This window comes from Pelophylax lessonae (assembly GCF_965119305.1).
Source record: "Pelophylax lessonae genome assembly, chromosome: 6".
Lineage (NCBI taxonomy): Eukaryota > Metazoa > Chordata > Amphibia > Anura > Ranidae > Pelophylax > Pelophylax lessonae.
Window position 1 is genome coordinate 190,718,412 of NC_138773.1, and position 13,463 is coordinate 190,731,874.

The window sequence follows — 13,463 nt, forward strand, 5'->3', positions numbered from 1 at the left end:
GCTGGGGCTTCCCCCAACGGCTTGTAGATTCCCGTCTTAGTCGGGGGGCGAGAGCCTGCTTGAAAACGGACAAATTGCTTGCGGTGAAGTGGAAGGATACACGGGATGTTTATGTTCTGTCCTCCCTTCACGCAGACACGACAATCCAAATCACTACGGCAACTGGCGTTGTGGAGAAACCCCTCTGTGTCCACGAATATAACCTTAACATGGGAGGGGTGGACCTTAACGACCAGCTTTTGGCGCCGTATTTAGTTGCCCGTAAAGCCAGACGCTGGTACAAAAAAGTGTCTGTTTACCTTTTCCAATTGGCGATGCTGAACGCCTTTGTCCTATACAGGGCGTCAGGACGAACTGGATCTTTCCGGGAATTCCAGGAAGAGATCATCCTTGCCTACCTGTACCCAGGAGGCATGCCTGCCCAACTTCCCCTTCCAGATGCAGTGAGCCGGCTGCATGAGAGGCATTTTTCTTATGTCCTCCCGAGTACCCCTACCCAAAGATGGCCCCAAAGAAGATGTCGTGTCTGTAGCAGGCGCGGATTTAGGCGTGACACCTGTTATTATTGTCCCAAATGTCCTGACCAACCTGGTCTCTGCATCGGGGAATGTTTTGAGCGCTACCATACACTAGTGGAGTATTAGTGTAGGGTACAGCAAGACACAGTGTAGGGCACACAAACACAGGGTCTCGAAGGATGTTGGATGTCCATCGACATTTTGAGAGACCCAAGCTGGAAGAGAAGATCGCAGAAGATCGCAGTCCCTCCCAAATCAAGAAATAAAGGAACAGTTAGAAAGAAAAATAAAAGGATCCAAAAACTGTTGTTGTGTCAGTAATTTTATATGTCCTTCTACTCTTCTTACTGTACATTTAAATGTCCTTTGTTTGTTTTTTCATTCTTTTGTGACCTGTTTCTCTTGCAGGTACTCGTCGGCTACCACGCATTGATTTTATATATTCTGACACAAACAGTGTTTGCGCTCAGCATATATGGATACCTTTGCTGATAGCAGCTGTGGTGATTTTCTGATTTCAGCACTGCAGTTAAAATCCTATTTTGGTATACGTGGATAGTGCCGTGTATACCCATCATTAAATTCAGTGGGTGGTTGTTTGGGCGGTTAATGATGAGAATCCAAAAACTTTTGTTGTTGTCAGTCATTTTATATGTCCTACTCTTCCTAATGTACTTTTTTTTAATGTACTTTGTTTTTTCATTCTTTTGTGACCTGTTTCTCTTGCAGGTACTCGTCGGCTACCACGCATTGATTTTATATATTCTGACACAAACAGTGTTTGCGCTCAGCATATATGGATACCTTTGCTGATAGCAGCTGTGGTGATTTTCTGATTTCAGCACTGCAGTTAAAATCCTATTTTGGTATACGTGGATAGTGTCGTGTATACCCATCATTAAATTCAGTGGGTGGTTGTTTGGGCGGTTAATGATGAGTAATACTACGCATTATTCCTGTGCTGATTTCTGATAGGTTCTCTTTTTTTCCGTTCAGCCCACAGGCTGCATGAAAAAAAAAAAAAACCTATAAGCCAAACAAGGACTAGCAATGTACTGGTACGTTGCTGGACTTTGAGTGGTTATACCAGGATGATGCCTGCAGATTTAGGCATCATCTTGGTATCGTTTTTTACAGCCAGCGGTCGGCTTACATGTAAAAGCAATCCTAGCAGGTAATTGGCCGCTAGACTGCTTTTACATGCAGTGGGAGGGGTCTCCCCCCCACCGCCGCCTTCCGCAGCCTTCCGTGGTTTTTCTCGGGCTCTCCTGTCCCACCCGAGAGTGCAGCCGGTGGTTCAGTTATCTAACCATAGAGCTAATTGAAGATTAGAATGGCTCCAATCATCTCTATGGCCTAAGATGCCGGAGGCTACGAGCATTTCATGACTTCTTTTTCGCCAGAAATAAACAGGGCCATTGGGAAATTGGGAAAGTATTTTATCACACCAATTTTGGCGTGGTCAGAAGCGTTAAGGTCAGAGGAGAGATCTAGAGTATAAAAGACCCCAATTTTTAAAAAAAAGAGTACCTGTCACTACAGATTGCTATCATAGGGGATATCTAAATTCACTGTGATAGCAATAAAAATGATTTAAAAAAAAAAAAAAAATTAAAGGAAAGGTGTCAAAATAACATAAAAAAGAAAAAAAAAAAAAAAAATCGAGCCCCCCAAGCCCCAAGCGTTGGTCTAGTGTCATATGTAAACCGCAATTTCAGCATGCATGTGAGGTATCGCCGCGATCGCCAGATCGAGTGCAGTAATTCTTGCAGTAGACCTCCTCTGTAAGTCTAAAGTGGTAACCTGTAGAGACTTTAAAAGGTTTTTAAAAATGTACGTATGTTTTTGCCGCTGCGCAGGCGTGCGCAATTTTTAAAGCATGGCATGTCAGGTGTCTATGAACTCGGCATAAGATCATCTTTTAAATTTTACCAAAAAAATTGGAATTATATAGTGTATTTGTGCAATAAATTTAAAAAAAATGTATTTTTTCGCAAAAATTGCGTTTGGAAAATCTGTGCGCAAATACCGTGTGACAAAAAAATTTGCAACATCCACCATTTTATTCTATAGGGCCTCTGCTTTAAAGAAATATATAATGTTTGGGGGTTCAAAGTAATTTTCTAGTAAAAAAAAAAATATTTTTTCATGTAAACAAAAAGGCACAGAAAAGGCTTGGTTTTCAAGTGGTTAGAAGAGTGGGTGATGTGTGGATAAGATTGAGCATAAAATGCCGGGACAGTTCAAACACCCCCCAAATGACCCCTTTTTGAAAAGTAGACACCCAAAGCTATTTGCTGAGAGGCATGGTGAGTCCATGGAATATTTTATATTTTGCTACAAGTGTCGGGAAAATTATTATTTCTTTTTTTTTTTTTGTTTTTTTACAGAAAGTTGTCACTAAATGATATATTGCTCACACATGCCATGTGTATATGTGAAATGACACCCCAAAATACATTCTGCTGCTTCTCCTGAGTACAGGGATACCCCATGTGTGAGACTTTTTGGCAGCCTAGCTGTGTACGTGCCCCCGAAAACCAATCCACATCTTCAGGTTTTCTAATGGCGTAAATTGCTGATTTTACCCCTGACTACCCGTCACAGTTTCAGAGGCCCTGAAATTTCAAGATAGCACAAAACCCCCCCCCAAATGACCCCATTTTGCAAAGTAGACACTCCAAGCTATTGGCTGAGAAGCATGGTGAGTCCATGGAATGGTTTATATTTTGCCACAAGTTTCGGGAAAATAATTTTTTTTTATTTTTATTTTTTTTTTTTACACAAAGTTGTCAGTAAATGATATAATGCTCACCCATGCCATGGGTATATGTGAAATGACACCCCAAAATACATTCTGCTGCTTCTCCTGAGTACAGGGATACCCCATGTGTGAAACTTTTTTGCAGTCTAGCCGAGTACAGGTCCCCGAAAACCAGTCCCCACTTTCAGGCTTTCCAAAGGCGTAAATTGTTGATTTCACTCCTGACTACCTATCACAGTTTCGGAGGCCCTAAAATTCCAAGATAGCACAAAACCCCCCCAAATGACCCCATTTTGGAAAGTAGACACCCCAAGCTGTTTGCTGAGAGGCATGGTGAGTCCATGGAATATTTTATATTTTGCCACAAGTTCCGGGAAATATATATATATATATATATATTTTTTTTTTTTTTACACAAAGCTGTCAGTAAATGATATATTGCTCACACATGCCATGGGTATATGTGAAATGACACCCCAAAATACATTCTGCTGCTTCTCCTGAGTACAGGGATACCCCATGTGTGAGACTTTTTTGCAGTCTAGCCGAGTACAGGACCCTGAAAACCAACCTCCACTTTCAGGCTTTCCAAGGGCGTAAATTGTTGATTTCACTCCTGACTACCTATCACAGTTTCGGAGGCCCTAAAATTCCAAGATAGCACAAAACCCCCCCCAAATGACCCCATTTTGGAAAGTAGACACCCCAAGCTGTTTGCTGAGAGGCATGGTGAGTCCATGGAATATTTTATATTTTGCCACAAGTTCCGGGAAATATATATATATATTTTTTTTTTACACAAAGCTGTCAGTAAATGATATATTACTCACACATGCCATGGGTATATGTGAAATGACACCCCAAAATACATTCTGCTGCTTCTCCTGAGTACAGGGATACCCCATGTGTGAGACTTTTTTGCAGTCTAGCCGAGTACAGGACCCCGAAATCCAACCTCCACTTTCAGGCTTTCCAAGGGCGTAAATTGTTGATTTCACTCCTGACTACCTATCACAGTTTCGGAGGCCCTAAAATTCCAAGATAGCACAAAACCCCCCCAAATGACCCCATTTTGGAAAGTAGACACCCTGAGCTATTTGCAGAGAGGCATGTTGAGTGTTTTGCAGATCTCACTTTTTGTAACAAAGTTTTGGAAATTGAAAAAAAGAGGAAAAAAAATGCATTTTCCTGTTTTTTCTTCATTTTCCAAAAAAAATGAGAGCTGCAAAATACTCACCATGCCTCTCAGCAAATAGATTGGAGTGTCTACTTTGCAAAATGGGGTCATTTGGGGGGGGGGGGGGTTTGTGCCATCTTGGCCTTTTATGGACTTCAAATGTGTGATAGGTAGTAAGGAGTGAGATCAACAATTTACGCCCTTAGAAAGCCAGAAGGTGCAGATTGGTTTTCCGGGTCCTGTACGCGGCTAGACTGGCAAAAAGTCTCACACATGGGGTATCCCTGTACTCAGGAGAAGCAGCAGAATGTATTTTGGGGTGTCATTTCACATATACCCATGGCATGTGTGAGCAATATATCATTTACTGACAACTTTGTGTAAAAAAAAAAAAAATATATATATATATATATATATATATATATATATATATATATATATATATATATATATATATATATTTCCCGATTTCCCGGAACTTGTGGCAAAATATAAAATATTCCATGGACTCACCATGCCTCTCAGCAAATAGCTTGGGGTGTCTACTTTTCAAAATGGGGTCATTTGGGGGGGTTTTGTGCTATCTTGGAATTTTAGGGCCTCCAAAACTGTGACAGGTAGTGCAGAGGTGACATGAACAATTTACGCCATTAGAAAACCTGAGAGTGTTGATTGGTTTTCGCGGTCCTGTACACAGCTAGGCTCCCAAAAAGTCTCACACATGGGGCATCCCCATACTCAGGAGAAGCGGCAGAATGTATTTTGGGGTGTCATTCCACATATACCCATGTCATGTGTGAGAAATTTATCTTTTAGTGACAACGTTGTGTAAAAAAAAAAAATAAAAAAAAAAATTGTAATTTTCCCGAAACTTGTGGCAAAATATAAAATATTCCATGGACTCACCATGCCTCTCAGCAAACAGCTTGGGGTGTCTACTTTCCAAAATGGGGTCATTTGGGGGGGTTTTGTGGTATCTTGACATTTCAGGGCCTCCTAAACCGTTATAGGTAGTGAGAAAATGCAATGAAAAATGTACGCCCTTTGAAATTCTGATGGTGGTGATTTGTTTTCGGGCTCCCGTACACAGCTATGCTCCCAAAAAGTCTCACATATGTGGTATCCCTGTACTCAGGAGAAGCAGCAGAATATATTTTGGGGTGTAATTACACATATACCCATGGCATGTGTGAGCAATATATCATTTCAATGACAACTTTGTGTAAAAAAAAAATCTTTTTAGTCATTTTTCAAACACCTGTGACAAAAAAATAAAATATTCAATGAGCTCAACATGCCTCTCAGAACATTCCTTAGGATGTCTACTTTCCAAAAAGTGGTAGTTTGGGGGGGTTTTGTACTGCCCCGCCATTTTAGCACTTCATGAAATGAGATAGGCAGTCAGAAATTAAAGCTTCGTAAATTTCAGTATTTACACCATAGTTTGTAGACGCTATAACTTTTGCGCAAACCAATAAAAATACGCTCATTGATTTTTTTTTTGTCAAAGACATGTAGCTAAATATATTTTGGCCAAAAAAAATGACATAAATTGAGTATATTGGATATTTTTTAAAAGACAAAGTTGAAAATGTCATTTTTTTGCAAAATTTTCGTTCTTTTTTTATTAATATCGCAAAAAATAAAAAGCGCAGAGGTGATCAAATACCACCAAAAGAAAGCTCTGTTTGTGGGAAAAAAAGGACGTAAATTTCGTTTAGGTACAGCATTGCATGACCGCGCAATTATCAGTTAAAGTCACGAAGTGCCAAGTTGAAAAAAGGGGTCTGGTCTTTTAGCAGCCAAATCCTCCAGGGCTTAAGTGGTTAACATTATTTACAGCCATGTGATTGTTTAAAGTAATCAAAAAGTAATTTTTTTTAGATAAGAAGAACCTAATATACTTACCTGATCTGTGCAATGGGACTGCACAGAGCAGCCCTAATCCTCCTCCTCTCAGGTTCCCTGCTTTTGCTCCTGGTTCCTTCTCTTCTCAGTATGCCACCATAGGAAGCCGGTTTCTATTGTGGGGCAGGACTGCAGGCTCAAACCCGAGCTGCCTCCGCCTCCGACACAGACCCCACAGCTTGTCCCTGCTCCCTCATCAAAGGATTCGACTGAAAGCCTCAGCAAAGCCTGTGAGGGCAAGGAGAAATGCTATAGACAAGCTGGATCAAGTGAGGACTCAGGAGGACCACGTCCATTAGGATGAAATGAGTCAGAGTGACTATTTGGCACTGATGTCCCTGCTGCTGTGCGATTCCCGGTCCCCAGCAGCAATTCATGTGAGTGTTATGTGACTTGCTTTTGTTTTGTACTGGTTTTATGGTTGTTTTTAATAAACATACTACACTATGATTGTACCTTCTGGCTCTGGCTGAGCTGCTTCATTTCCCAGATCGATACTTGTGTGGTGATTCAGCGGAGGTCTCTCTTCCATCCGATATCCAGGTCATGTACGTTTAAGGCATTCCAGCTACTGTAATGGTAGCCATACCATCTGGTGCGTGTCCAACTTATCAGGTGATGGTGGTGACTCACGAGTGATATTAATGCACCTTGAAGTGATAATTGTCGCATCTACTACTGCACCTTTATAATCATCACATTTAAGATCTTCACTAGGGACACCTGATTGCTTGGACTTTGTATGAGCATTTATTTGTACTTATCTAGTGCGCTGCACTGTTTTTATTCAAGTATAAGGAGGGGTTGAGGGGGCATACTGCAACCTAAATATTTTTAACCTTAATGCAACAAATGCATTAAGTTAGAAAATGCTTGGGGTTTAGAACTATTTTAAGCTTTCCTTGGCTTTCATTGCTAAAAATAAAAAATGCTATGGCAATAAAGGACCGATGGCCACCAACACAGCAGCATCTTTTACTTACGTGCTCGTCGTTTCTAACACCTGACAAATGGGCTTTTTTTGTACCAGAAGTCTCTCCTTCATAGCTACACAATGTTCAAACATAAGGGGGGCCCTAACAACCTCTTACAAGTCAAATGACCCTGACCCATCTCTGTAGCAGGGGGGAAAAGAGAAAACACAATCGCAATAATTGTAATCTGTGACTCAAGAGACCTGTATCATGTGCAGCTTAGGCTCACTGAAAAGGATATCAATCCTATACATCCACCACTGGGAGTGCTGGTCGGAAGGGAGTCCGTTCTGGCTCCTAAGATGTCTCAGTATGAAGGAAGATGTCCCTGTGACCGCACATCCATATCATCCCAAGGTATGGTAGTATGTGGCAACCTCAGCCTGGACTCTGGCCAGACCAGGCCCCCAACTCGTTTCTCTCCACCCCTCGGGGCTTAGTTATGGGGATCATGGATGTGCGTTCACAGGGACATCTTCCTTCATACTAACAAAATTTAAATCTGATGATAAACAAAAACTGTGATGATAAATTAAAATATATACAACGGTATATTTAGAGAAATGATAGTAGCGCTGGAACAATCTAAAAAGGTTCCTGAAACTATGAATGTCCGTCACACTGATAGTGCGGTTAATGACAGTCCTCACAGTCCTTAATCAAATAGTCCCAAAGGTCTATTGGTGGAAAAAATACACATCAATCTCCTTTTCCCCAATCTTCAGTCACCATGAAAAACTCATATATGGATAACGACAGTTTTTAGGCATATGATAGGGATACACCAAAACTTCGTGTTATCTGATAGGGTCACCACAGGTCCACCACCAAGTGCAAGGGGAAGTAAGAAGTGGCCACTCACCGGATGCCCATGCTCACTTATTCTCATAAATGAGCTCACTTCGCATGTAAATCATAAATCCCAATGTAGCCATAGGACAGGTCAGAAGTAAGCAAACGATCTTTACACTCCAATGCAGTGGCACTCTTTTCACCGTTTCTCCCAAATGTTATGGAAAACAAAAAGAGATCACTTCCCTAGTGCAATATGTCTGATAACCTTTATTAAACAAAATGCTCATACATTGCACTCACTTGTAGTGTAGTAAAAACACGCTCATCTCATAGTGTAAAGCAGTATCAGGGCCTCCATTCCTACTTCAACATGACTCCACGTCAAATCAGGTAGTCCCGGAAGTCCTTCAACTGTTATGATCCACAATAGGGTACGTCGTCTGGCCACGCCCCGACGCGTTTCGTCACTTCCTGACTTCAACAGGCCCCCAGTTGAAGTCAGGAAGTGACGAAACGCGTCGGGGCGTGGCCAGACGACGTACCCTATTGTGGATCATAACAGTTGAAGGACTTCCGGGACTACCTGATTTGACGTGGAGTCATGTTGAAGTAGGAATGGAGGCCCTGATACTGCTTTACACTATGAGATGAGCGTGTGACGGACATTCATAGTTTCAGGAACCTTTTTAGATTGTTCCAGCGCTACTATCATTTCTCTACATTGTTATCAAATATTTCCATATTTGTTTTAAGTAGCAGCTTTTTTATCACTATTACTTTTACCAGTTGGATGCTGGTGCTTCCTAGAAGCGCAGAGTTAATCACACAGTTTGGGCGGAAGACTGAGGATTAATATATCTTTTTAATACAACGGTATATGTCAAAGTATTACATACCTCCAAATATCCTATATCCAAAGAAGAAAAAAACAATAAGCACAGCCACAACAGACACAGAAGCAAGGGCGATTATTATGGTCATTTCACGGTGCATCCATCCATTAGGACCTGAAAGGGAAAAAAAACAACTGTTATCCTGCATGACATTAAAACATGTATTTCTAAAACAAATGTAACCACTTGAGTTCTCTGACATTTTCTCCCTAAATCTCCCTGAGCCCCATAGCATTTTTATGTTTCAGTGATGTCTTGGGCGTGATTACGTCACCACTGTAGCTCCACCGAGGGGGATGTAATCACACCCGACAGGGTGGTGACTGTGCTTATCTGTGTAAATGCTTGATTTTACCTGCCTTGTGTGAGTAACTTTCTAGTTTAATAAATTGGTGAAGTTTTACATTATTACACTAGAGTTCCTCCTTTATTTTTGTATCCTCCTGAGCTCCTTTTGCAGATTGTTTTGGAAGCCCTTTTACTGTGTCCTGGAGTGTGCCATCCATCCATCCCAGCTGGGATTTCTCCCAAAAAGTGCAGCCAGGCCTCCATCTCTGAGGTCTAAAGCTGGATACACACTATCCAACTTTTGTGGTTAGATTTCCTTCAGATTTACCTTTTCTATGTAGTGCAAGGGCCTGCCAGATTGCATACAAATTGAAAGTGTTTAGGTTTGACCTCATATTATATGGTTTTGGTAAGTCTGAAGGAAAAAGTCTTCAGAAAATCTTATAGTGTGTATGGCCCATTACCTGTTGGTAAGCAGTTTGTCAGTTGGGTGCGCACTCGGGTGTGAAGTGGTGTACGTTTACACAAGAGGACTGGGGCGACATACACATCAATCTCAAGAACTGACTTGCACTGATCACTTTATATCCTGACTGATTTTGCACTGTGCACTTTATTAACATATTGTCTTCGGATACTTTTGATTAATTTATTTTCACATGTAGATTTTTTATTTTTATGCACTATTCATATATATGTTATTGAGTGATTCAACTTTGTTTGATAGCGCATCATTTTGCTTATTTGTTCTATCTGTATGTGGGTGTTCAGTGAGTGCTGCTGTCATTATTTGATTTTTCATTTGTTTGATTGATATTTTTTGACACTGAGCGCAAGCATTATTTTCTAAATGAGGGATTGTACAGGCAGAAAGTTTTTCATCTTAATGCATTCCATGCATTAAGATAACAAAAAAAACTTCTATTTACAGCAGCCCCCCCCCCCCCCCCCAGCCTACCTAATACTTACCAGAGCCCATCTTTATATTGTAAATGTTGATAAGAAATAAAAGATGAACACCAAGGAATTATCTATTTCTTACTGTAGTCACAATATCCGCTAGTATTCAATTGTATTAGCCTTTCTAAAACCATTAATGTTAAATATTAGGTCAGACACTACTAAGTAATGTGGTGATGGAAAAGTTTTTCTTCTGGATAACCTTCAGAATAAAATCATAAAATGCAAATGGCTATGATTAAAATTCATGTTCACTCAAATGCAGAAAAAATAAAATACTAGAGGTAAAATGCTGTTTTAGTAGGGATATAACATTGTAAGCTACATTTTGAAGAATGTGCAAACCTTTTTTCATTAGAAAAAGACTGGCCATATCAGTTGAATAGAACCTACATGGGCGATGGTGTTTGAAGTATCTTGATCTGGCCTCATGCATTGCACACTGGACGTTATCAAAGCATCAGTAAAAGCTGTAACTGTAGAATTCGTTTTTCCGTTTTTTTTTTTAGCTTTTTTCAGCTGTAGCGTCTTTTAGCTTTTTTTTAGCAAAACTATACTCCCACAAAAGCTTTTGGCTAAAAAATGTTGATAAATGGTTTTCGGTGTTTTTCTGTCGTTATTCAGTGTTTTTACAGCTAAAAAAACTCCTCGCAAAACCCACTAGGTTTTTTCCAGCCAGAAAACGCCCCTGCCAAATGCTGCTGCAAATACTGCTGATAACAACCTATGTGTGCATGGACACATAAGATAACATGCTGGGGAGTTCACTGGCTGCAGAAAAAAATGTCAAAAACAGCAGCTGTAAAAACGTCCAGTGTGCATGAGGCCTAAGCTAGCCAGGAATACATATATTGTTATTCAGGTCAAGGATCCAGGTGTGCTGTTGCATCCCCTTTATGGATGGCAGGATTGAACTCCAAACCAGAACTGATTTGGATTCTTGCATTAATAGTTTGCTCATTATCTTTGAAGCTCTTTGCTTTTGATGTAAAAAAGTGGAGGACAATATTAGAGACTTATTAAACCTTTAGACTACTATTTTCATGTCCCTCAGCTGTCCCCTTCTGGATTTGAGAATTTCCACTCCAGCAAACTCTATGGAAACGTTTGATTTTACACCACTGGGTTTTCCTATACTTATACTGTTCACATGATCCTCCTGATGAAAATGTTTGAAGCATTTGAAACACATGGAGCTAACATGTAGATGTTGAATTGAAATAAGATTTGTGAACTTCACTTTGCAAACACTGCATGTGGTGCTAAATAAAATTTTAAAAAGAAATTCCAATTACCCAATAAGGGGATTAATATCATAAAGGCCACTCCTCAATAACCGTAATCCATTATTAATAATCACAACAAACAACAACAAAAAAGGGGGGGGGGAGGGGAGAGGTAAGGAAAAACTGATCTTCCTCCTTCCTTCCAGCTTCTTTCTGTCCGTAGCAAGGACCAGTCCGAATGTTCAATTATCACATTCATAATGTAATTCCTTACTACCTTAATCCATCCGCACTGTACATCTAAAGTGATTCAACCATGTGCTCCATCTAACTTCAAATACTTTCTTTATCGACCCTATAGTAGCCAAGATCTTCTCCATCTCACACTGCTGATTAAGTAACATAACAGTGTCAGAAGTAGATGGAACCTCCTTGGATTTCCATTGTCTTGTGATTGAAAGCTTTGCCGCCAGCAAAAAATGCAATATCACTACTTGATACCTAAATGAAATCTCATGAATATTCAAATGTCAAATAGCTAATTCAGGATTAGGAATCATACCATATCCAACAATCTCTTAGATCATAGAGAATATTTTATTCCAATATGACCTAATTGATTTACATGACCACATTATCTGAAAAAACGTACCCTGTACACCACAATTTCTCCAACAGAGATCTGAACGTGAAGGGTAATATTTAGTTAGTTTAATTGGAGTTAAGTACCAGAAATTCACATTTTTTTTATATAATTCCCAGTGATTAATACACACTTTCCACCAAGTAGTTTCTGGAAAAGATTTACCCAATAATGTTTCCCATTTAATAACAGTAGATACTTTAGAATACACATTATGGTCATTCAGTATATCATAAAAAAGCAAAATACCTTTTGTAACTACTCCATTTTCCTGAAAAAGTTTATAAATCGAAGTTGGAAATTTCAGGCATAAAGGTAAAGAACTTTTCCGTAGAAATTAGCGCATTTAAAAGTAAGCTAAATAAGCCGAAGCTGGTATTTTATAATACTGAACAAAATACTCAAAAAGGACAGATCTCTGTCTTAATATACAGATCTTTCAAGCAGCTAATACCCCTCTTTAACCAGACCTTTATATCAATTAAAAATTGTAATATTTGTATAATAAACTTTATGATTTTATTAATTTACTTTGTGGTACCATTTTCTATATGCACTGAAAAGATCCACTGCTACAAGAATTTTTCTGTCTTACATTGGCTAAATCTACAAGAAATCCTACAAAACCCCTTTGATCATGTATTTAAGTTAACTAGAATTATCAATTTGTAACTAGAATTATCAATCTGCTTAGAAAGGGATTGTAATGCATGTAACGTTTTTTTGGCATATGCTAACAGAAAGGAGAAGGAATGGATTGGGAATGGGAAGTTCACTACTTGGCAATGGTAGAACGATACACACACAATATTATGGATATCTAAATTTCCCTTGTGCATATAGGTAACGCTAAGCCCTGGTTCACACTGGTGCAACAAGGGATCCGAGTTACGAGAGCACAAGTCACATGACATGTAAAATTCAATCTTTCCCATTTAGAGCGGTCCTAACTGATCTGACACAAGTCTCTCCAACTTTAAAAAAAGGTTCCTTCACTACTTTGGTCCGACTTTGATATGACTTCAATGCCATAGAGTGTAAAAAGTCATAATAGGTTGGATCAAAGTCGGACTGAAGTTGCAGGGCAAAGTGGAATCAGAAATCGCGTGACTTTCATGTCAGGACAGTGTGAACCTGGGCTAAGTGTAGTAAGGTGAACAATTTATAAATGTGTAAACTGAGCTTTCAGGCCACTTTTATTTTAGCATACATTGATTACCTACTACTTAGCTTACTTTATAAAAGTGAAATACTATGTAATTTGCATGGATGCTTGCTAGCTTGTAATCATCAAATGGATCTGAAACCCTTTCCCTG

The 13,463-nt window shown here is 39.7% G+C and overlaps 1 protein-coding gene across 2 annotated transcripts in view; it reads right to left on the minus strand.

The window, feature by feature from the left end:
* Positions 1-13,463, minus strand: part of BMPR2 (bone morphogenetic protein receptor type 2) — a 300,991-nt gene that overhangs the window by 72,478 nt on the left and 215,050 nt on the right. For both annotated transcript variants that reach the window (XM_082260862.1, XM_082260861.1), the window contains exon 4: positions 9,033-9,143. In XM_082260862.1, the coding sequence (XP_082116988.1) occupies positions 9,033-9,143 (111 nt within the window). The remainder of the gene's footprint in view (positions 1-9,032; positions 9,144-13,463) is intronic.